At 41.9% G+C, this 25,902-nt stretch overlaps 1 protein-coding gene across 6 annotated transcripts in view; it reads right to left on the reverse strand.

Moving 5' to 3' along the window:
* The window catches only part of ICE1 (interactor of little elongation complex ELL subunit 1), a 60,057-nt gene extending 38,450 nt beyond the window's left edge, over nucleotides 1-21,607 (reverse strand). For 4 of the 6 annotated variants that reach the window (XM_045571699.1, XM_036408781.2, XM_045571698.1 and 1 more), the window contains exons 1-5: nucleotides 21,281-21,606; nucleotides 6,161-6,219; nucleotides 5,571-5,605; nucleotides 3,112-3,130; nucleotides 1,788-1,899 (exon numbers count right to left, since the gene is read on the reverse strand). In XM_045571699.1, the coding sequence (XP_045427655.1) occupies nucleotides 1,788-1,899; nucleotides 3,112-3,130; nucleotides 5,571-5,605; nucleotides 6,161-6,219; nucleotides 21,281-21,361 (306 nt within the window). In that variant the 5' untranslated portion in view covers nucleotides 21,362-21,606. Of the gene's footprint in view, nucleotides 1-1,787; nucleotides 1,900-3,111; nucleotides 3,131-5,570; nucleotides 5,606-6,160; nucleotides 6,220-21,280 lie in introns of all 6 variants that reach the window. The other 2 variants (XM_045571700.1, XM_045571701.1) reach the window with 1 other exon arrangement.
* Nucleotides 21,608-25,902: the final 4,295 nt, after the last annotated feature.

A 25,902-nucleotide genomic window follows, 5' to 3' on the forward strand; every position in this document is an offset into this window, starting at 1 on the left:
TTTTAAGGCAAGTACAAATATTCATAATAGTAAATTGCTAATATTTTTGTCTCAACAATTAAAATTCAATAAAACCTAAAGAAATTTTAAAGCTTAATATAAGCTATTGTTACTAGTACATAAAAATATAAAACAAGTCATTATACTTAACAATAACTGGAGAAAATGTGTTAATACCAATCTATACATATACGCTAAGGGTATATATTCCAGCCAACTGGGGGGAGTGGGAGGAACCATGAAAGGTTGGCCAGCCACAGGAGGTTGGCTGTGGGAGCACAATGATCACCAGGGGGCAGCTCCTGCTGAGCATCTTTTCCGTGGTGGTCATTGCGCATCAAAGCAAATGGTAGACCAGTTGTTCGGTTGACTGGTCATATGGTCGCTTAAGTTTTTATATATATACTAAAGGCCTGGTGCAAGAAATTCATGCATAGTAGGAGGGTGTCCCTCAACCTGACCTGCACATTCTCCAACCAGGAACCCTCGGGGGATGGCAGAATGCTCATTTAGGCCTGATTCGCATCAGGCCTAAACCGGCAGTTGGACATCCCTCTCCAAATCCAGGACCACTGGCTCCTGTTTACCTGCCTGCCTACCTGATTATCCCTAACCCTCTGCCTACCTGCCTGATGCCCCAAACTGCTCCCCTGCCTGCCTGACTGCCCCTAACCACTCTGCCTGCTAGCCTGATCGCCACTAACTCCTCTGCCTGCCTGATCAGCACTAACCTCTATTACTGCCTGCCTATCTGATTGCTCCTAACCAATTTGCCTGCCTGATCACCCCTAACTGCTTGCTGGGGGGCAAGGCCAGTCCTGTGAGGGGCCATCTGCCTACCTGATCACCCCTAACCACTTTCCTGCCTACCTGACCAACCTCTAACCACTTACTTGGGGGCAGGGCCAGCCTGGTAAGGGGCCGTGGTGGTTCTGGTCTAACAGTCATTATGGTCATGACGCACCTTATGGACTCTGGCCTTTTATTATATAGGATAGATTAGAGGTAGACAAAATTCAATGTCTTGGTTGTTTTTCTTTAACTTTTATTGTATGGTAAAACAGAATTTCTACAGAAATAGGAAAACCTAATCCCTGTTTAAGTATGTACAACCTCAGATAGGTGCATGGCATTATTAAGATGCCACAATTTGAAGACTGATAGGCACAACGATACTAAGAAGAGCTTAAAGAAAGGAAAAGAAGCCAAGAATCATCACAGCTTGTCTATAACTTGTCTTATGCAAATCCCCTCTCTTTACTAGCTTCAGATATTTCTTATCTGAAAAGCCAGGAATTCTCTTCTAAGACTCCTATAAAGAGTAAACCAAAATTTATATAGAAAAACAAGCTTATATTATTTTAAATAAACTGTTTTATTATAACTTGATCTTGAAATAGAGAATATGATTTTGCTACTTTTAAGTTTAAATTTTTGCATGTTATTTTACACTTAAAGCAAAAGAAATGAACAAGTAACAAAAACTACGTGAAAAGGTAATCAATGCAGGACACATGAAGCCATAAAAATTCACAACTAGAAGAATACTACTGAACATTTCATAAAGCATAAGAAACTAATAAAGATTTACAGATCAAATGATCACTGTAAGGATCAAACCATAAGTCAACTAGTTCAATGTTCATTAAGTATACTAACACACTTAAGAGTTTTGATGAGTATTAAATTCCTTTGTTAATATATAAAATGTCTTATCCCAATTACTGTGAATTAGCAGCTCATAATTAAATGAAGATATAGTTTTGGAGGAAAATTATTTCAGGTACCTTTTTCTCTTCTAGCTCAGCTTTTAAAGATCCCAGCTCTTCCTGACATTTCTGCAGAGGAGAAATTTTTTGAAGCATCTGTTCCACTTGATGATGAAGAGTACTATTCTCCCTGAAAATGGACAATGCATTAACATTATACAGTGAATTATTAAATATATCTATTGGTGATTTTTGATTATTTTGTAAATGGAAACAAAAATGAATGAAAGAATTTCTCTTTTTAAATACATTCTCTATTTATACCAACATGACCTTCACGTTGCTTTCATTTCTTTGGCATTATAGTCTATTTCTAATAAAAGTATATCAAAAAGCTACTTGTGCTGAAACCGGTTTAGCTCAGTGGATAGAGCATTGGCCTGCAGATGGGTCCCAGGTTCGATTCCGGTCAAAGGCATGTACCTTGGTTGCGGGCACATCCTGCAACCAAGTAGGGGTGTGGAAAAGGCAGCTGATCGATGTTTCTCTCTCATCGGTGTTTCTAACTCTCTATCCCTCTTCCTTCCTCTCTGTAAAAAATCAATAAAATACATTTTATTAAAAAAAGCTACTTGAGCCCTAACAAGTTTGGCTCAGTGGATAGAGCGTCAGCTTGTGGACTAAAGGGTCCCAGGTTCAATTCTGGTCAAGGGCATGTTCCTTGGTTACGGACAGGAAGCATGTACCAAGGGTGTGCAGGAGGCAGCTGATGTTTCTCTCTCACTGATATTTCTAACTCTCTATCCCTTTCCCTTCCTCTCTGTAAAAAATCAATACAATATATATATATTTTAAAAGCCACTTGAGAAGCAGATACAGTAGATTCTCAATCTGCTGGAGAAAACATTAAAGGCAATCTGCCAAGTAAGTTGGCTCTTCCAATCTTGAACTCATCACCATTTATTCAAATTAAATGATAGACAATTTTGTGATTCAGTTTACAACCATGTATTTTTGCCTTATTCTAAGTGATAAATGTAATCAGATTTTAGAATATTGCTAAATTTTTACATAAGTTCATCTAAAATTGTTTCAAACATACAAAATAAATAATCCCATTAAACAGTCCAATTCACATAGAAAACAATAATTATATGACAATAAGCTTCATTTCAATGGCAACATAGTCAGTAAAAGTTATTGAAAAGTCAAACTAGGCCATAATTTAATACCTTAATAAGAAATTCATTTGGGAAACATGAATCTTCTTTTATTATGAATATCAAAGCAATAGTCTAAATAATGGGTCAAACATAAATGGTTCTTTTTTCAAATCCATCCATTTAAAAATCTAGGCTGAGAAATGTCTCTCTCAAATCAAATATGAAGACAGATAGCTTACCTTCTGGCATACTGCAGCTGTAAAACTTGTTAAGGAAAACTGAAAATTTTATCTACTGATACTTGTGTGAAGACAAAACTCACTTAAAAATAACATTGCAGTGTATAAATAGAAAAGATCATAATTCTGAGAAAACAATAAAGTTTCATATATAACATGCATATAACATAGTGAGAAGATTTTTACTGAGTTATTCCTATTTATAACATGAAATAAAAGTAAAAATATCCACTTCTCTAAATTAAAAAGGCATCAGATTAAATAAATGATCAATATTAAATTCTAAGAATAAAGACAATATGAAACTGATGGATAATACTTCAAATCCTATATATATCAGAACACCCAAATAACTTGTTCACCGCTTCTCAAATGATCCAGAGAATAATTCCAATAATTTCATCAAACAAGAATATGTTCTTACTAAAATTATGCATAACTATATTCAATGAGTAATGAGGAAAGACAGGGAGAACATAAAATCTTTTACAATTCTTCATTTTTACAATTTACACAATTTGATAATTTCATTCTCCATTTCAAGCTGCCAATAATGTTATAAAGATATTGTAGCAAATAATTAAATTTCATCTCATACCTAATCATACCACATAGCAAATGTTTATTTGTAACAAGTCTGCATCCTCCTCTATTAGAATATATACTTCTCAATATTAATATATCTTCTTCAACTTAAATTACTGCTGTCTTTGCAAGAAAAGTTCAAAAAACAACTGCTAAAATAAAGTTGCTTTTCCCTTTAAAAAGAGGAACTAATAAACAACAAAATGGTCAGAATTACAAAAAAAAGTAAGAAAGCAAGTTATATAAGAAAACCATAAAAACCCTATAACAGTGGTACCTCAAGTTATAGAGCAAATTACTACATACTTGAGGTACAGCAAATACATATTTGGGACGAATGTGTGTTTTTTTAATCTATATTTAGCCCTGTACAGTGTGGCTCAGTTGGTTGGAAAATCATCCTAGTACAACAAAAGGTTGGGGGTTCAATTCCTGGTCAGGGCACATATGTAGGTTGTGGGTTTGAGACAGAAGGAGATTACTATATCATGAGTGGAAATTCAATTAATAATATGAAGTTTTATCAATTTTTAATAATTTATACTAACAAATTTTTAAATTCTGCAAATTTTATAAAAGTGAATAATTTTCCTGCTTTCTGGTATAATTATCTCAAAAAGGTTATAACATTTCTTCCAAAAAGGATGAACACATACTCTCCTAATACTGAAATTGATTGCCTACCTATTTTTCTGTAGTTAATTAGAAGTATTATTGCAATAACTGTCTCTGTACTTTTTATAAGAAAACAAATTACTCTTGCAATAATACACATTTATAGTTAAGTAGACTGATAGGCACAAGAAATTTCAATGACTTATATTTTTGAATGTAAAAAACCAGATATGAAAAGTAAATTTCAATGTTATACCCGATTTTATCACTCTAATAACAAATTCGATAAGATGGTACCAACACGAACAAGTCAGTCCAGGATGTCAGACATAATACTGAATGAAGCATACTTTGAATAACTGCCAAAGGTGACCAGCAGAATCTGTCCCAATATTTAAGCTGAAGCTGTACTTCAGTGACTACCTGAAAATATACATGTATTTTTATGAGAGAAATTTTATTTTATGGGAAAGAAATAATTCAGGGTAAATGCCATCATTAAAAGATGAGAAAGGATCAATTATACACACTATTTCACTCGGCTAAGAAATTATTTAACCAGAGGCCAAATATAACACAAGTGCCCTTCATGCTTGTTGAACAAATGGTGACTATAAGCTCAAGGTATTCATTAATCTCTTCAAGTCATAACACTGATTAACACAAGTCAGTTTCCTAACATTCTAAAAATCCATACAGGGCCCTTCTTGCAGAAATGCCCAAATATTCTGATATTCAGCTTCAAATAATTTCTGAGCCTAAAGAACATATAGCATGTCTTTGGTACAAATGAAAAAGACCTACTTTGTCCAGTTCAGTGTTTGAGCATCAACCTATGAATCAGGTCATGGTTCAATTTCCAGTAAAAAGCGCATGTTCATGTTGCAGGTTCAATCCCCATTAGGGGAGCACAGGAAGCAGCCAATCAATGATTCTCTCTCATCACTGATGTCTCTCTCTCCCTCTGCCTTTCTCTCTGAAAAAAAGACCTACTCACTAAAAAGCTTATGAAACCTAAGAATATCAAAATCAATGACAAAAAAATTCTAAAATAAAGAGCTCTGCAGTCTTTATCAGGAAACATGTATTAACAGTAAAAGACCAACTGTTTACTGTGCTTGTTAGAAATACTCCCTACTTTAAGTCTGCAAATAGTGCTCTCCAAAAGATAATTATGAAAATCTCACATTTCTTTAAAAAATTATATATAAGTACAATAGATTTAAAAATTCAAAGAAAAAAAGCCAATAAAAGGATATCATCACATTTCTTCTGGTACTCCGTTAACAAATTACTGCAACAAAGAAAAGAATTTTTATATAATGTTAAAACTATGTTTCAAAATATGCAAGGCACCTTTCTTTCCCCACAAGTAGTTTAATTATATATATGCAAACATGTACATACTACCTTAATTCCTTAAAACACTGTATTGATATATGATTTAATTTAAAAAGCCTTTTGATCTAATTAATATCTTAGCCTATAAATTCTGTGACTTCATTAGAATTTAAAAAAAAAATTGTATCTCACACCACAGCTATGAAATACTGTGAGGAAATTTGAGACCCTCTCCTAAAACCAAGAAGGCTTTGAAGATATAAAACAGCTTTAAAAAAATTGCCAGTTTAGCAAAAGTCACTTCCTAAGCTATGAACCTTGTTGTAAAGGCCAATAACAGAAGATTAATGATGAGGGCAGGAGTTTCATTATAATCACGACAACACCATGTAGGCCTCAGAAGAGAAACTCCAGTTCGCCTTTTAGACTCAGGGGTCTAACAATCACCTCCACTTCAGCTTGTCTGTCCAGGTCCATAAAGTTCAGCCAAACACATGAATATACTCACTCTGTATTAATAATTTTTTGCTTCAAGGTGATTAATGCTTCAACATATTCATTTAAATTCTGAAAGAAAAAAAACATACTAGTCAGGTACTTGTTTTTATATAAATTACTTTAAATATAATTTTATGGTAGCATGATATAATCTTAATATGCAAATAGATCGAACGGCGGGACAACCGAACAACTGATCCCAATGACATGCGCTAACCACCAGGGAGCATGCAGGAAACATGGCGGGCATCGGCCATGGCGGGATAGTGGAGCAGGTGAGCAGGTGCATCAGACCAAGGCAGGGTGCTGGTCATTGTCATCAGGACAAGCCTCTGGTGGTTACTGAAAATAATTTACTCCCGTGTGCCATAGTCTCCCCCAGTGCTTGCAACTGCTGTTGGTGTTGGCCCCGCTCGGACCCACTGAGGTTGCCCAGCGCCATCAGTGGGTATGAGCAGTGGCTTCTCCATCTGATCACCCTTCAGGGCTTCTCCATCTCCACCTGATCCTGAGGCACAATAGGGGATGGCAGTTACACTCGCACCCACTGATGGCGCTAAGCGACTGGGACCAGTGCCGGGCATCAGCAGTGGGTGCAAGCGGGACCGTCGCTGGCAGCAGGTGCGACAGGCAGTTGCCAGGCCCAATCACCAGAGGGCTTCTCCACCCACCCCTGCTCCTGAGGGGTGATCAGAGCAGCAGCTGCTGCTTGCACCCACTGATGGCACCAATAGCACTGTGCCATCAGCAGGTACATGCCGAGGCCGACGAGAGTAGCAGTGGCAGGAGCCAGCAGACAGAGGAACAAGGGGCCGTGGTGGAAGGGGCAAGGTGGGGGCGCAGAGGATGGGCCAAGACCCGCCCCTGTGCCCACCACAGCCTCACAGCCCACAGTTCCTTTCAAGGTGGACAAATTCATGCACTGGGTCCCTAGTTTATTATAAAACATAAACATATTATTTACTGTTACATAAACACAGAAATATGTAAATCTATTATTTCTATCATGCATAACACATAAAAATATGCAGTGTGATTCTGAGCCCACACTGCCTCTCTCTGAATCTTTAACCTGAATGATGGAACTCTAAGAGCAAGGTAGTTAGTTGTATAGATGCTCTGACTGTGTGTACTTGATTTCAGTGTGGTGTACTTAGTTTACACTGCAAAACATCAACAAGCTTGGGAATCAGTGACATCAAATTCCTCTTAGCCAGGAGCTTTGTTTTTGAAAAAAAGTCTCTTCCTGGGACACCAAGAATACCTGGAACAGGTGGGCTAAACAAGAACAGAAGAACCAGGTACACCTACACACACTTGCCACCTGCTTCTTCTTCCCATTAAGCTCCCAGATAGTAAGGGCCAATCCTTTTGCTCTCTAGGCAGAGACTTGAAACAATTTATCTGAGGACCCGAGGAACTCTAACCAGCCTGGAAAGAAGATAAAGGTACTGACCTAAGATATTATTTAGTCAATAAATGGCCTAACCACACCTATTGCAATGAAACTCAGAAACTTGTAAAATGAGAAACCAAAATAAGCCAAAGAAACTTAGAATAAGCAAAAATTAAGAAAACTTCAACAAAAAAAAAGATTTGATAAATTATATTAAATTCATAAAACAAGAAAAATCAGAGATCTTGGAAATTAGAAAGCTCTTAAAAAGTAAGACTATAAACACCCACTAGCATGGCTAAAATCAAAATGACAGGCAATAACAAGTGTTGGAGAGGATATAGAGAAATTGGAGCCCTCATACATTGCTGGTAGAATATGAAATGGTGCAGCTGCTGTGGAAAATAGTTTGGCAATTGTTCAAAATGTTAAACAGAGTTAAGCGTATGATCCAGCAATTACACTCCTAGGTATATACCCATGAGAATTAAAAACACATGTTCAGGCCAAACTAGTACATTCTTATTTATAGCAGTATTATTCAACTAGCCAGAAAGTAAAAATAAACTCAATGTCCATCAACTGATGAATGGATAAACAAAATGTCATACAGTCATACCATGCAATCATTTGGCAAAGAAAAGGAATGAATGACAAAGGCTACAACATGGATGAGACTTGAAAACATTATGCCAAGTAAAATAACCAGTCACAAAAGGCTAGTTGCTGTATGATTCCATTCATATAAATTGTTCATAATAGGCAAATCCAGAGGCAGGAAGTAGATTAGTAGACGAAGTGGAGGAGGTTGGGGGAAGACAGGGAATGACTGCTAATATACAATAAGACAAGAGTAGGTTTACAGTTGTTCATATTAAAAATAAAAAATAATAACACAAGAATAAACCCTGTTTTATGTACTCACAACTGTAAACCTACTTTTGCCTCATCCTGTATTGAAGATGTTTCTTGGGGAGATAGAGGGGTGTGTAGATAAATCTATTTCACTCTTCATAGTGGTGACAAGATTAGATAACTGTGAACATACTAAAAACCATTAAATTGTGCATATTAAAAGGATTAATTTTATGGTATATGAATTATCTCAAAAAACTGTTATAATTAATTAAAAACAGGAAAGCAAAATTATAGACTTAATAATAAAGTTGAAAAACTGTCCCCCAAAATAAAACAAACAATAGACATGGAAAAGAATAAAGAAAAACAATGAGAGTGTCAGTGTAAGAAGTCCACATGCCCAACAATAAGAGTTCTATAGGGAGAATAACAGAAAAGATGGAGAGGTAATCAAAGAAATACTAATGTTCATGAAAAAGATCCCAGAAAGGAAGCCAGAAGTTCCCAAATTGAAGGGGCCCAACACACTGATACAAATAGGATCCAAACCATGACATATCAATATAAAATTTCAGAATATTAGAGACAAAGCAAAGAGTCTATCGGAATCCTGAGAGAAAAAAACAAAAACAAAAACAAAAACAAGTTATATACAAAGAATGTGGAATCAGAATGGCTTCAGACTTCAACAGCAGTTAAGAAATCTGGAAACCTAGAAAGCAACCTTTCAAAATTTTCTGAAAACAAATTAACCCTATCTATTTAAATGTGCAAATTAATCATCACTCCACTACACCCACAAGCCAAGCCCACAAACCAATCAGGAGCAAGTATGCAGATTAACTCAACCAAGATGGCTGCAGCCATAAAGAGAGCAGGAGGCTTGGGTTTCCCCGGTGATGGAGGAAGCCAAGCTTTCCGCACGCCCTGGGCAGTCCAGGCCTCTGCTTAAGGTTACAAAGTTTTAATGACATAAGATAAATAAATCCCAACAAAAACGGTGGCAGCTACAGAGATGGAGAGAGCAGGAGGCTAGGGTTTCCTTCAGCAATGGAGGAAGCCAAGCTTCTGCAGCCTTCGCCTGCTTTGGCCTCTGCTTAAGGCTACAAAGTTTCAATTATATAAGATAAATAAATCCCAACAGAAATGGCTGCTGCCACTGAGCAAGCAGAAGGCTTGGCTCCACTCTAGGCTACAAAGTTTCAATTGTAGGAGATAAATAAATCCTAGATACCAGGGCCTCCCTTGGGTTGCTGGGGGGCGTGCCTGGCCTGCAAACCATCACAGGCCCCTCACCCAGGCCACCCCACACCCCAAGAACACCCCCACCCTGATATGGGACACCCTTCAGGCAAACCAGCTGGCCCCCACCCATGCACCAGGCCTCTATCCTATCTAATAAAAATATGCAGCCGAAACCGGTTTGGCTCAGTGGTAGAGCATCGGTCTGCAGACTGAAGGGTCCCAGGTTCGATTCCGGTCAGGGGCATGTACTTTGGTTGCGGGCACATCCCCGGTGGGGGGTGTGCAGGAAGCAGCTGGTCGATGTTTCTCTCTCATCGATGTTTCTAGCTCTCTATCTCTCTCCCTTCCCCTCTGTAAAAAAATCAATAAAAATATATATATATTTTTTAAAAAGTAATATGCAGATTAACCATCACTCCAACACACAATATGGCTGTCCCCATGTGGTCAAATATCCTGCTCCCATGTGGACACAAGATGGCCACCACAAGATGGCCAGCAGGGGAGGGCAGTTGGGAAGGACCAGGCCTGCAAGGAAGGGAAGTTGGGGGCAATCAACCCTACAGGGGAGGGCAGTTAGGGGACACCAGACTAGCAGAGGAAGGAAGTTGGGGGCAAAATGGCTGGCAGGGGAGCAGTTAGACATCAATCAGGCTGTCAGGGAGTGGTTAGGGGGTGATCAAGCTGGCAGGCAGAAGCGGTTAGGGGAAATCAGGAAGGCAAACAGGCAAGCATTTGGGAGCCAGCAGTCCTGGACTGTGAGAGGGATGTCTGACTGCCTGTTTAGGCCCAATCACACCAGGGTACCAAATTGGAGAGGGTGTAGGCTGTGCTGAGGGACCCCCCCCTCCCATGTGCACGAATTTCGTGCACCAGGCCTCTAGTTCTAAATAAAAGTTTATATAAACTAGCAATCAATAGGGACAGTAAAATAGACATTTTCAAATCTGCAGTCTTCATAAACTTACTCCCCAGGCATCCTTCCTTGCTCAGGATGTGAACAGGCTTCACCAAAATCACGGACAAACCCACAGAACAATGTGGAGCACAAAGCAGAAGTAAAGCGACTAGGAAGGCAGCTGAGTACCAGATTAGAGCTGAAGGCTCAAGAGGAAATTTTTCCCCTAAAAAGAAAATGATACAATTATCTGCTTGAATGTAAGCTTTAAAAGGCAGAGAAATGCAAGTGAATGTTGCTTTTCCTCATGCAATTAAGTTATAATTTTTTAGTAAAAGTGATTCTTCCTCTTTTTCCATTCTGTTTCAAATTCTTTGCTAGTTGATCTCACTTTCCCCACCTTGCTTCAGGATGCCATCTGTAATGTAAAGTGCTATGCTATGCAAGAAACATTCCAGAGACCTCAGACCTAGTGTCACACATAGCTGGATTCAAATTCCTGTTCCTCCACTTTCTGACGTAGTGACCTTTGGCAAATTTACTTGACTTCTCCCTGTTTCAAAACTATTTCTAACTGCACAGATGAGGAGATAAACACTAGGAGGTTACAATACTGGCTTGCTATCAGGATTAAATAGGATGAGCCAAAGGGTTTATAACCAAGCCCCCCAGTATAAATTAAGCACTGCTTAACAATTTTAAGATGAAGAAGTTGAATTAAGGATATAATCATTAACCAGAGGAAACAAGAAAACACAGAAAAGGAAAAGTAATTGTAAATTACTCCAAAGTTTAGCTATGAATAATATGTAGTTAGGTCAACTCCCATAGTGAACTAACTGAAATCATAACTACATTGAGGATGGGGGTAAGGGAGAGTGAAAAAGGGGTGCTCAGGTATGGTGGGGTACAAGGCAGAAAGAGAGCTCAATACTCACCTCCCAAAGTCAGAAATCAAATGACATTCCTAAACATGAAAAACAGTAAGTAGCCAAACAGAAAAACAGTAAGTAGTCTATTACTTTAACAATATGAAAGTTCATTATAAAACACACACTAAGCAAGTAATTAAAAGTGCTGTCTCCGAGAACCAAGATGGCGGCATAGGTAATCACCTATACTTGCTGCCTCTCACAACCACATCAAAATTACAACTAAAAGGCACAACAACTAACACCCAGAACCATAGAAAGATGGCTGAGTAGAAGTTCCACAACTAGAGAGGTGAAGAAAGCACAATGAGAATGGTAAGAGGTGCAGAGGCACAGATAGTGCCGGCACCTGGATGTGCTGCTCTTTTAATCAGGAGGGAGATACAAGCTCCTGCTTGCTCTGAACTCCAGTTCTGGGTGAGACTCTGGTGGACCCAGACACATATGGGGAGAAACTGGACTGTCTGGCATTGGGATAGGAACACGAGGGAGGCTTTCTCTCAGGGGTGCTCGCAGAGATCATTGTTCCTGCACAGAGGCACAGGACTTGGAGACCTGGGCATCTCTCTAGTGTGGGGATGACTGGCAGCCATTGCTGTTTGCTCTGCCCTGGTGACTGATTCCCAGAGACCCCAACTCACCCAAGCTGTGCACATCAGCTTTTGCATATGAATGGCCTGTTATTTCTCCTCCTAAAACCTGTCAAACTGCAGCTAGGTCAGAGAGCCCCAGAGATTCCAAAAGAAGGTGCAAGGCCCAGCAGCAGCAGCCTGCCTTGTTTCACAGCTGGGCCTCGTCTGGGCACTTCCAAACGCCATACAAAGAGGAAGAATCTGCAGATGTCTCTGTTGCTCTTGCTGGGCAGCCCCAGACAGTGGCTGACCTTGCACCACCTTGGAGATCCAAAAGCCAGTGTATCCAGTAGTCATAGTGAAACCATACTGGATTAAAACTCTTCACATCCATAAGACACACACTCAAGGGGCAGACTCAGTGAGCACCAAAGCCCCAGTGAAGCAAGTCCTGCTCCATAAGGGTGTCTCCTGTGCAATAGATCTTCCAGTGTAGACACAGCTGGTCATCACAGCCAATTGGCCTGGAGGTCAATTCCTCCCAGTGATAACAACAGCAATCAAGGGTTAACTACAAGACTGTGCAAATAGCCAACAAAGGGGTGCACCAAAAGTATCCACTTCAGATGACTACCAAGGCTGAGCCATTGGGTCCTATAGGACACCTACCAAACAAGATCACTCAATCAACACAAGGAGACTTAGCAGCTACCCAGCACATAGAAACAAACACAGGGAAGCAGCCAAAATGTAGAGACAAAGAAACAAGTCACAAATGAAAGAAATGGATGAAAGCAAAATACTGGATATAGAGTTCAAAACCACAGTTATAAGATTACTCAAGAATCTTCTAGAAACCTCTGAGAAATTTAGTGAGACACTCAAGGATATGAAAAATAACCAATCAGAAATTAAGCATATACTGACTAAAATAAAAATATACAGAGATCCAACAGCAGACTAGAGGATCCCAAGAATCAAGTGAAAGATTTGAAATATGAAGAAGCAAAAACAAACAAACAAGCAAAACACACCCAATTGGAAAAGCCAAAAGCAAAAAGAATCCAAAAATATGAAAATAGTGTAAGGAGCCTCTGGGACAATCTCAAGCATACCAACATCCAAATTATGGGAGTGCCAGAAGAAGGGAGAGCAAGATACTGAAAACCTATTTGAAGAAATAATGACAGAAAATTTCCCCCACCTGGTGAAAGAAATAAACTTACAAGTCCAGGAAGTGCAGAGAACTCCAAACAAGAGGAATCTTTAGAGAACCACACCAAGACACATCATAATTAAAATGCCAAGTGCAAAAGACATATAGAGAATATTAAAAGCAGCAAGAGAAAAACAGTTACCTAAAAGGGAGTACCCATACACCTAACAGCTGATTTCTCAACAGAAACTATGCAGGCCAGGAGAGAGTCACAAGAAATATACAAAGTGATGAATAGCAAGAACCTACAACCAAGATTACTCTATCCAGCAAAGCTATCATTTAGAATTGAAGGTCAGATAAAGAGCTTCACAGACAAGAAAAAGCTAAAGGAATTCATCACCATCAAACCAGTATTACATAGAATACTGAAGGGTATTCTCTAAGAAGAGGAAGAGGAAGGAAAAGGTAAAAATAAAAAAATTATGGACAACAAATACATATATATCAAGTGAACCTAAAAATCAAATGAATAAAAAACCTGATGAACATAACAGACTGGTAAATGTAATAGAATCAGGGGCATGGGAAGGGAGCAGACTGACAATTCTTGGGGGGAAGGGATTGTGGGGGGTGCTGGAAGAGATTGGACAAAGAGCTTACACCTGCTGAAACCGGTTTGGCTCAGTGGTAGAGCATCGGTCTGCAGACTGAAAGGTCCCAGGTTCAATTCCAGTCAGGGGCATGTACATTGGTTGTGGGAACATCCCTGGCAGGGGGTGTGCAAGAGGTAGCTGGTCAATGTTTCTCTCTCATTGACGTTTCTAGCTCTCTATCTCTCTCCCTTCCTCTCTGTAAAAAAAAAGAAGAAAAAAAAAAAAAAAAAAGAGCTTACACCTATGGACAAAGTCAGTGGCAATGGATGGGGGGAAAGGCCTGGAGTAGGGTAGGAAGCAGGTGGAGGAGAGCTGGGGGGTGTGTCGGGGGGGGGGGAAATCTGTAATAATCAGAACAATAAAGATTTAAAAAAAAATAAAAGTGCTGTCTCTTGGAAAGTGGGAATTAGGGAGTGGTGACTGTCTTACCAAATCTTATATATCTAGCTGTATCTCTAAACTGTGTTCATGTATAACTAATAAAAACAAAAACCTAAATTCACAAAACATAGCATTATATAAGAAAAAATGTAACATACTAAATGAACATGACTTCTTGGTTTCCTACAGCATTCTAGTCCCTGATTTTTTTTTTTCCTAAGGCCTGGTTGAGTGCAGTTCAAAGTTGGTCATATTCAGCAGTGGCCTAATAAAACATTTTATTTTCTTCAATCTGTTTCAAATGTCACTGATGTTGGGTGTAGCCAAGGTCTCCAACTAATGAATCTTGGAGTTGTGAACACTGAGCAGTCTGAATCTGGGTGGAGGGCTCTTGGAACCCCCTTCCTGACCCACTTTTATTCTCAGTTGTATATGCAGAGCCCTATTATCCTGCCTCCAAGGAAGAAAGCAAGGTTCAGGGTACTATTCCTCCCCAGGGAAAGTGAAGATGGTTGGTTTCTTTGATTACTGTTTTTCTCCCAGCAGCCCTGCTCTCTTCTGAATTTTTATTCCGATGTCTATTAGAAGGCTAAGATTTAGTCTGAGTTCTCTCTCCTCTCCTTCCACAATTGCCATCTTTTGTTTTTCTTTGCTCTCTGGGTGAGTTTCTCAAGCAATGCTTTATATTTACTCACTGGGCCACTAACAAATCTAAAAGGAACCCATTACGCAGACTTTCTGTTCCCCATTCTTTTTCATAGGGTACTGTTTTAATTTTATCTATACAATCTACTCCTGAATGTCACTGAATATGCAATACTGGAGAAAAAGAAATCCCCTCTGTGCTTCCTACCTTCTCTTCCCTTCCCTTCCCTTCCCTTCTTGGGGGAGTGGAATCAACACAGTGACTGAGTACGGAAGCTGAGGGTAGCAGGCAGCAGGATAGCCCTGGCAAGGAGCAAGCCAGCTGGCTTGGCTGAGGTAGTTTACAAAATACTACTACTAAATAAGTAAAACCTATGGATACACAGCAAATCAGTAAATAGATAATTTAACGAAGAGTAAATTGTGTGCATCAGTACTACTCTAACACTATCATTTGGGGTGGGAAAATTCTTAGTTGTGGGAGCAGTCCAGTGCACACTGGATGTTTGGCAGCATTCCTGACCTCTCTCTCCTCACTAGCTAGCCAGAGCACCCTCAAATTGTGTGTTCAAGAGTCACCACATGAGGCCTAAGACTGCTATCCTTACAAAAACCTGCTTGCAAGGCTGGCCCTTGGCTAGAGTCTGGGAATTTGGAATTCTCACCCCATCCTTTCTGCCTGGTCTTCCATTGCCCTTACCTTTGACTTTTTGTGCCTCATCAATCACAAACTACTCCCTCTCATCCAAGCCTCTGCACATAAAATGTTCCTATCCAGAACATTTTCCTTACATCTCTTCCCTCTTAATTAACAACAAATCATTTTTCAGACCAATTTAGGTTCACTTCCTTACAAAGCCTTCAGTTGTCCCTCCTAGATGCTCAACATACCCTGCACATCATCCAACACAGTACTTACTGCATTAAGTTTATAGGCTGGTTGCTTTCTCACTCATCTGTAACTTCACCTAAAACACAAGCTCTGCCGAAACCGGTTTGGCTCAGTGGTAGAGCATCAGTCTGAGGACTGAAAGGTCCCAGGTTCGATTCCGGTCAAGGGCATGTACCTTGGTTTCGGGCACATCCCCAGTAGGGGGTGTGCAAGAGACAGCTAGTCAATGTTTCTCTCTCATCAACGTTTCTAGCTCTCTCTCTTTCTCTCTCTCTCTCTCTCTCTCTCACTTCCTCTCTGTAAAAAATCAATAAAATATATTTAAAAAATAAAAATTAAAAAAATTAAAAAAAAAATAAAACACAAGCTCCGTGCCTCTTCTGTTCCTGACTGTATTCCCAATATACCATGACATCACAGATGCAGTGATGCTCAATAAATATTTGCTAAATGAATAAATTATAATTCTGTGATCACCCCTATAATATAACCATTTACAAATCAATGTCTATGGGGGCATATGTGTGAAGCTCCAAATTATGAAGTTCAACCATTGACAATTATAATGAGAGTCCAACACAAGTTTATGTAAATTACAGGCTCAAATCTATTCTGAAGCTACAAGTATAACCATGGGCTTCAAATTCTCTTCTGGAACTCCAGGAGTTAAAATTTTTGGCTCTGCAATGAATGAAACTGATAAGAAAAAATGAGGGTGGGGAGGTGGGCGCGGTGCTTCTCCTTCATAAGAATAGACACTTATGGCAGCTTGACTTAAAACCACTCAATTTAAGACTGCTGTACTTGTGCATATTTTCAGGGTAAGGTCCACACTGGTTTATAACTAACAAAGTTTGACAACCCATACGGACATTAAATTACAGATCTCTCATGAACCATTACAATCAGTTATGGTGAGAAAAAAAGATATGGTAATATGTGAGACTACAAGCAAAAAAGATGCATAAAATGTGGTCATCTATACATTTCCGAACTGTCTATTCAGCCACTAAGAAAAAGAGGTACAGGGAGGAAATGAAATGAGATTCCCAGTGTAACAAACAACTGTTCAACTTAGGGCAGATCAGTTTGAGTCCTCATTACAGCTCAGAATGAAGTCACAGCACTACGGCAAATGCCTCCTGCAGGGAAGGTGCTTGTAATATACTGTAGATTTTCTAAAAGATCCAGAGTGTCAGTGTGTTAAACTACACAGTGGGGTTATCTTCTCTCTGTATGGAACACCTTAAGTTTCTCTCTTGCGTGACTTTGACTGAAACACAGAACTTGCTGTAGTAAAGATGCAGAAACATTTTTCCTAAGGTGGTTACTGACCTCTCACTGACAAATGCAACTGCCTGTTCTCAATTCTCATGCTTTCAAAACTGATTTTCTATACACTTCCTATTGAACTATCTTTATCTGTTTCTTCTTTTCTCACCATTCTATGCTCACCTTTGTCATTAACCAGTTACTTTTTCTTCATAGCGTGCTTATGATAGCATCTATTCCCATGAATGGCCACCAAGGTTTTCAAAGGTTTTTTTTTTTTTTTGTGTGTGTGTGTGGCAGGGGGGGCGAGGGGGGGAGGGGGGGTATGTGACAGAACATACTCTTCCATTCCCATCTCTCCCCAAATAAAATTCTTACAATGAACCCAGCGCCCATCTAACCTAGGTTCTTCTCTACTTTCTTGGATATATGTTAGAGTGCCCTGCAGACACTGTGCTTCACAAACAACAAATGTAAAAACAGTTGAAATTCTCCAGTTCTGACATCACTCCAGAAAAACATCAGCCCCATATACCCCATATCTGTGGCGCCTCAGTTTCACTTTCTCCTGTTTCTGATTTTAAATCTCAGCACTCCCTAATTTGAGATTTGTCATTCTGCAGTTGCTGGTAATCAGAACCTTTCTCTCCTCCAGGCCCAGGCTCAGAAAATTTCAATTAATTTGGGCTTTTGTTATCACTAGTATGCATTAGTAAAATAATTTACCAGAATTAGTTGCACCTCCTCCATCTATCCACCCTGAATACCACCACCTGTTATTTTTACTGTAAGCACTGCTCTTGTGTGGTAACTATGTAAAACCCTTCACCACTCCATAATGCTGACAGAAATAAGAACAAAATATTAAGGTGGTAACCATTCAAGGTCCTGTATAATCCGCCACAAATCCATTTTTCCATTCATACTTTGCAATATTAAAGACTTGTTCCAGACACTCTAATCACCTTCTTCCCCTAAAAAGGCATTTCAAGCAACAGAAAACCCAAATGCAAAGATGTATCCAGATCTAGGAAAAAGGCCTGCAAACTAAGGCTCTTTGCCTGTTTTTGTAAATATTTTGATGGAACACACCAGCACATTCCTTTAGTACTGCCTATGGCTACTTTTACACTATAATGGCAGAGTTGATAGGCATGAACAAACCCACCACCCAAACCCCCAAATATTTATGATCTAGTTCCTTACAGAAAAAGTCTGCAGACACCCAGAACTACTCCTATTGCTGTTTTGAGAACCAACAATGCCAATGTGGCAAGGGAGGAAGGAGGGAGACTCCTTAGGAGACTGGTGAAAAAACATTCAGGCCATAGGTTATAGTGGTTCACACAAGTGTGGAGGCAGTGGGGAATGAGGTGAACGGATAACAAAGGCAGAGCCAACAGAACTAGTTGATAGACTGGATGCAAGTTTGAGAGAAAGAATGACATCTAGTTTCTATTCCAGGAGGATACAGCTGCTACATTTAAGCAAGACGGGGACTACTGCACAGCCATGTGTTGCAGTGGTTGAGCTAGGCATCTACCCATGAACCAGGAGATCAAAGTTCAATTCCATCAAGGCACATGCCTGGGTTGCCGACTGCATCCCCAGTAGGGGGTGTGCAGAAGGCAGCTAATTGATGATTCTCATAATTGATGTTTCTATCTCTCTCCCCTCCCTTCCTCTGAAATCAATAAAAACATATTTTTAAAATATATTTTATTGATTTTTTACAGAGAGGGATAGAGTTAGAAACGTCAATGAGAGAGAAACATCCATCAGCTGCCTCCTGCACACTTCCTATTAGGGATGTGCCTGCAACCAAGGTATATGCCCTTGACCAGAATCGAACCTGGGACCTTTCAGTCTGCAGGCCGACACTCTATCCACTGAGCCAAACTGGTTTCGGTGATATTTTAAAAATAAATAAATAAATAAATAAATAAATAAATAAAGCTGGGACTATGGGTAGACCAGATTTCTGAAGGAAGATCAGATCCACAACTGCAAAGAATAGTTCACAGCAGTTGTTTTCCTATACAAAAGCTTCCAATGAAACTATTCTTTCAAAGTTTAAGTAAAAATCCTTTCAATAGCTACAAGGCATAATCAGGCCCTCCTTTTCATTCCAGATTCCATGACTGCTACAGACTGGGTCCCACAAAAAATTAATATGTTGAAATTTAATCCCCAATGTGATGGAATTTGGACTTGGGGGCTTTTGCGAGGTGAGTAAGTCATGAGGGCAAAGCTCTCATGAATAGAATAATGTCCTTATAAAAGTATAAAAGACCCCAGAGTAATCTCTTCTCCCTTCTGACATGCAAGGACACAGGCAGAAAACAGTCATAAACCAGGAATCAGACCTTATCAGCACCAAATCTGCCTGTGCCTTGGTCTTAGACTTCCCAGTCACCAGAATTGTGAGAAATAAATTTGTTACTTAAAGGCCAACCAGTTTTTGGTACTGTTATAGCAACCCCAAACAGATGAAGACACCAACATTTACCCCAGATACCTGGTCTCCTTGCTATTCTCAAGCACACTGAGCAAGCTCCTATGTCAGGCCTCCACACCAGATTTTACCACTACTGTATCTGGGATGGTTTTCTCCAAGATATCTACAGAGCTTATTCTCTCACCCCTACCCCAACCCCACACAAGTATAACCTTTCCTGTGAGGCCTTCTGAACACTCCTTAATTATCCCAGCCATTGGTCCCTTCCTCCCCCACTTGTCATCCCCTCTTCTCTGCTTAATTTGTCTCCAATGTATTTATTACCTTCTCATGTAACTTGATTAATGTCTCCTATCCCCACCTCCTAGAATGGAAGCTCCAAGAGAGCAAGGGTATTTGTCTCCCGTTGCCCCCTCCCCACACTGCTGTAATCACTCTGCCTGTAACAGCACGTAATCAATAAATACCTGAATAAACTGAAGCAAAGAATAAATGGAATTTATTAATGATTCAAGGTAATTTCACCCATGTTCCCAGGATTTGACAGGCAAAAAATCAAACCATCTTGCAAAAGCCTTATATACAACTCAATTCAGTGATTTTATTATTAGTTCTCCTATTCCAGAGTGGCAGAGCAGAAACTCCCTTTTCTCCCTCCCCTGCTCTCAACAATTAAAACGTCTGAGATCAGGTCATAATAACACACACACACACAACTTTCCTTAGTGGCCTATTAGTCCTGCGGTCCTTTCCGGTCTCATTTCGTCAGTACTGTAATTCTCCGCTCTGCACCATGCCCACACCATGTTCTGCTCCTCAAACCCACTGTGCTCCTTCTCACCTCAGTAACCTTTCCACCTGCTAATCCCTCTGTTTACAAAGCTCCCCCCCACACCTATTCCATCTAGTCTGCTGCTTCTCATCAAAATCTCCCAATGTCACCTCCCGAAAAACACCCTGCCTGCCACCTCAGCCAAGAGACAAGACCACCATCTCAGCTCCTCCTTTATTTCCTTCCGAAGACTTAGAACCTTATAAAGTCTTACTTGCTCACGTATATCTGACTTATGAGAGCAGATCTAACCCATTTGCGTCCCTCGTATCTACACCACCACAGAAAACGGGGGTGACTTCAATTCTATTTCGTAGGTGAAGGTGGACAGCTCCCACTCTAGTATGAAAGACACCGGTAGTAAGAGGCGAAAAAAGCCACCCGACATCGGACAGCTAGGAGGGTCTAGCTGGAAACGAACAACTTGGGACAGATTCCCACTACTTCACTGGACCTGGAGCCGGACACGAGCAAGTCCTGTCACTGTCACAGGACAGTCCACGCAGCCCTTAGACTTCCAGCACCTGCATGCCATTCGCCGTACAGGATCCTGCCTCCAGGCAAGAAACATTTAAAGACGGGCCAGCACAAGCAAAAAATCTTAACCGTGATCCTATCACTCACCGACCCAAATGTGAGCCCTGGGGAGCCCTTGCGCTGGGTTAGGGATGGAGGGGGCCCTCCAGAACTCGCTCACTCCCCCCACCGCATCCTCGTATATGCATCCAGAGTTCCAATCCCACATAAAGCAAAGGAAGCCGTTCTCCCGAAACAACTGCAGCAAAAGAGAAGGGAGAACCGGGGGCCGGGGAGAACCGAAGGGCGGGGGCGGGGTGGGTGATGGGGGAGGGGGCAGGGAAGCTTCCTCCCATCCCCGCGCCTCCGGGGGCGCCCACCCAGCCCCTCCGCGCCCTCGGCTGCCGGGAAGGCGCCTCACCTGCTGCAGGGAAGCGCAGCCCTGACACCGCGAGAGATCCGCCGCCCCGGGCGCCGCCGAGTGGGTCTCGCCGGGCATCATGGTGCCGCCGCCGGGCCCGGTGGGCCCGCACGCCTCAGGGACCCGCGGCCTTGGCCCTGTGCTGCTCCTGTTGACGTCGCCGGGGACGCCGCCTGCCAGGCCGCTTCCCGCCGCGATCGGGCGGGTCCATCCGTGCACAGAGGTCCCCGTGGAGCGGGCCAAGGGCTCTCCCAGCTAGAGCTGCCTCGGGCGCTAGAGAGAAACGCTCCCCGGTGCGGCCCCCGACGCGACGCAGCACAGCCAGGACCCGCCCCGCCCTAGCTCGCCCCGCCCCTCGGCACGGCGTGTAGCTGCCTAAGGTTCCGCCTGATCAAAAATAAGAGGCTCAGCCAAGCTGATGCAGCGGGGGCTGTATTAATGCTTCGTATTGTATTGCCGGCCTGCTGCCTGACAGGCTATCCATGGGCACCTAAAACCTTGGGCGAAAGGGAGGCGGCCCTTCGATGACGTCATTGGAAGCGCCGCCCACACTGGAAGGACCCCACCCTTCCAGAGTCTGCTTGCTATTTATACCTAGAAGGAGCCGCGCAGTCCGAGTCCGGCTAGGTCCGGGGGCAGCGGGGCTACTACAGTTCCCGAAGGTCTGCGCGCCGGGCAGGGCCCTCTCGGTTCCTCCGGCCACGCCGGGTGTGCTGGATCGCCTAGTCACGGCCTTCGATGCCCCGAGGCCCTCTCTTCCCCCAGGAATGTTTTTTTCCTCCGGGCAGCTCCCCTGCCTGCTGTCCTTTTGTGGTCCATTTGCTGTCCAACAACCCGCTTCCCTCCTGGGTCTGCTTTCCAGGTCCATCCATCCCTGCGACCCCGCCACCGCTCCAGTCCCATTTAATACCTCTTGGGAGGGGACACACACAAAAAATCCTCCTCTCTGGTCGCAATTACTGGATAAGTCCAGACAGAAATTCTTTTGTTTGAACCGCAGCTTTTCAGTGTCTCCAATCCCTTAGCCACCGCCACCAGAATCGCAGCTTGTTTCCATCCCTACCATCAGAAACCAACCTGGCTTCCTGAGTCTAGTTAGAGTCTAAATTCTCAGCATTCAATACAAGCACTGCATGTACTCAGTAGTCTTGCAGACTTTACCAGCTTCTCCTAAGTTTTTAGTGTGGAGATTGCAACTGGAAACTCCCCTTCCAAGAAAGCAGCCTGGATTTCTTCCCTTGCTTACACATTCTGGCTGGCAGCTAGATTGCCTGTCTTTGATACCTAAGGTTGTCCAGTACCTGACTGAGGAAGTCTACTGACTGATCCACTTATCCACAAGCAGAAAACAAGAATAGCGTTAAAAGGGAAAGGAAAGCCCGGCTGTGGTGGCTCAGTGGTTGAGAGAGGACTTACCAGGAGCTCTTCTCAGTAGGCATCTTCTTTCTCAGGAGATGACCCTTTGGAGAAAGGGGAGAGGAGACCTGTGTGGATCCCAATGACTTTACATTTCTGGCTCTGGTCCCAGGAAGTTTCACAGTAACTCTTTTTGTTTAAGGTTTCTTAAATTAGTACTTTTTCTGGAATACCTTAGTGAGGGAAGCACCAGCTTGCTGTACAGCTTCATCTCCCTCTCCTCTGTCCACCTACACTTGCTACACACCTACCGCTGCCAGAACTCAGGACTACTGCTTCCTTCTGGCCTTTGTACACATGCCATTGTCTTCCCTTCGCCTGGAACACCTTCCTCCCAGTTCTACATGTGGTGATCCATATATCCTAGATCCCACATGTTACCTCCACATCCCCAAGTTTTGCCTGCCTCCTTTCCAATCTTTGGCCCTAATTTTCATAACACCATGTTTTGACTTTGAGTACAGCGATTTTTTACGTCTGAGAGGTGAGATTTCCTTCTAAATCTTGCAAAAGTGCTATCCATAGTAGATGCTTAATGAATGAATCAAATTTGTTTCAATGAATTGAAAGGTTAAAATAAGAATAAACACTGTTAAAAGATGAAAGTGCATTTGTTTCTGTTATCTTTCTCAAAATCAGTTCTTAAGACATTTAAAGAAAGTAACAAAAGTCTTGTTTGTGTAATGCAGATTATATGTAAAGAGATTCACAGTAAGTATTTCAGGCTTTGGAGGCCATCCAGGTCTTGGTTGCATGTTTCTCTTTGTCATTTTTTGTTTTTTAAAGAACCCTTTTAAATGTAAATATCATTCTTACCTTGCAAGCTGTACAAAAACAGGTATGGTAATAGGAAATAGATGAAACTAATGTAGGTCACTAGTTGAGGAATGCCACATGTTACACTGTTTCTCATTCCCACATGGGCCACTGTTTTGTCATTGCAATGGAAACAAACAAATGTCTCCACTGCAGAAAGTAGTGAAAGATGGCTTTGCAACCACGCATCTGGCTTTAAATTAATTCTTAAATTAGTGATCTCTTTGGTCTTTTATTTTCATATGAAGGATTAGCTGTAATTTAGGTGAAAGGTGACAAATACAGGGCTGAATCCTTAAGATCTACTATACAGAGAGTAGTTGTTTACTGATGGCAACTTCTATTTTGGAAAACTGAAGAACTTTGTGCTCTTTTTCAAAGTGTCCTGAGACCTGGAGGAAAGTGTAGATTTTGGACTCTGTTTTGGGGGCTTCCCTGTACCTCTGGAGTCCATAAAAGTCTCAGTTCTTGCCCCACACCCACATCATCACCTTCCAGATGGTTGGTAACATCTTGAAACAAATTCTTTAGGCCATAATATAATAGAGAGGTGACTGAATATTTAATTTATTAATATATGCACCCACTGAAATGGCTCATAGATGGGTAGAAGCCAAGGAGGTTTCTAATCATGATTCAAAAATGGATAGCTATTTATTCTTAGCTTTATGAAAACTACTCTTTCATTTGATGCATTCACACACACACACACACAAAAAGGAAAATAAGCAACATGTTCTTCTTTCTTGTAACCCCTCTCCCCCTTCCCCAACACCCCTAGAAATGTTTGATAGAGTGGTTTGCTATGCTAGCAGGCTACCAATTCAGGGAATATTATCTGATGATGTTAATTTCCAGACCTGTGAGGCAATGCTACCATGTGCCCACAAGATGTCTATCTTTCCCTGTCTGTAGTTTAGACACAAATTTAATTTCCTGCCGTATTTATGCCATATCAGCCCCCTTTATGTATGGATGGAAAGGCCACCTTTGGGGTGTCTCAGGATAGGAAATATTTTGTGGGAACCCTCTGCCTCTCACGGTCCACTGAATTGGAGCTGAGCTACTTTGTCCCGGTGTTTCTCACTGCCCTGGGGGATGCTGGCATTTCGCTTTGTCCCCCAGAACGAACAATAGGTCCTGTGCCTTTGCCTACAGCCCTTGCTCTTACCCTCCAAAGGGATGCTAATCTGGGGAGGAGGGCAAGCATTGCTTCTTCCTGGAAGATTGAGTTTATTCGGGAATCAGAAAAATCCTGATTTTTGTTTAAAATAAGCATAGTTGGAATAGAATGCAAAGTTGACAAGATCGTTAAAGATGAAACACGATTGTAAAGGCCTCTCATGGGTGCAGTGCCTTCTTCCAGGGAGTACAGGCTCACTCTGCCTTGCAGGTGTTTGGCATTTTGTGAATATCGGGAAGTTGGAACAGCTTGTCATGTGAGAGCTTCTGGGGGTCTCCAGGACTTGGAGAAGAGGGGTGGGGCTCAGAGAGGGTGGCAGGAGAGATGATTCTGTCAGGGGGAGTTGGTGTGCTCGGGCTTGTCACTCCTACCGCAGAGAAGAGTGGGGAAGGGAGAAGTATGTCTCTTCACCTTAGGCCAATGAGGATTCATGGGGTGAATCAATCCATACATACCTGAAGTGATTGGAGGGAACATTGGGAAGGCCAAAGAGGGTGAGAGATTCTTGGGGTTATGGGAAGAGGGCCACTGGGAGCAAGCTGAAGTTTCACATTGAGGGTAAGAGCAAGAGCTTGTAAGCACAGGTAGGGGTTTTCTGTGCAGTAGATTCATATGCTTCTCAATGGGAACTTTCCAGGGGCATGAGAGGACAGCCAGGAGGGAGGACAGAGATTGGGCAGGTTTTCTAGATGCCCCTGGCTGAGGCTTAGTGAAAGCAGGCAGCCTGGAGTAACCTGTTGCTACTATATCCACCATCAAAACAGCTTCAGGGGATGCCACAACTGGAAAGGGCCTGCCTCTGGCCCTCTCCTGTAATCCTGCACAATCGGCAGATCCTGTCCTCTGCTCACCAAAATCTGTGTCACTTTTCCCCAAGAATTCCCCAGGCTCCCTTGCTACTGATATGAGAGTGAGTTCCACTGGCTAAATGTGTATCTAGGAGTCCCATTGGTGAGGTCTCTACTCACATCCATCCACCTCCCCTCCACGGCAGTCATGCCATCCCAGACTGCTGGCTCCTCCTGAAGTGCTGCAAGGAGCCCCCACTGCAGGGAGCTGCTGCTTCAGCTTGGCTTCTGCTCCTGCTCAGCCCTGCTCTTGGCCACCCAGCTGTGACTGGCATCTGGCTGTGCACCAAGGGGACACAGTGGAGAAGAGAGGTATTTAGGATTATCGTGCCAGGTGCATGTCTTGCAGCGGGAGACAG

Source organism: Pipistrellus kuhlii, unplaced genomic scaffold (assembly GCF_014108245.1).
Source record: "Pipistrellus kuhlii isolate mPipKuh1 unplaced genomic scaffold, mPipKuh1.p scaffold_m20_p_4, whole genome shotgun sequence".
NCBI lineage: Eukaryota > Metazoa > Chordata > Mammalia > Chiroptera > Vespertilionidae > Pipistrellus > Pipistrellus kuhlii.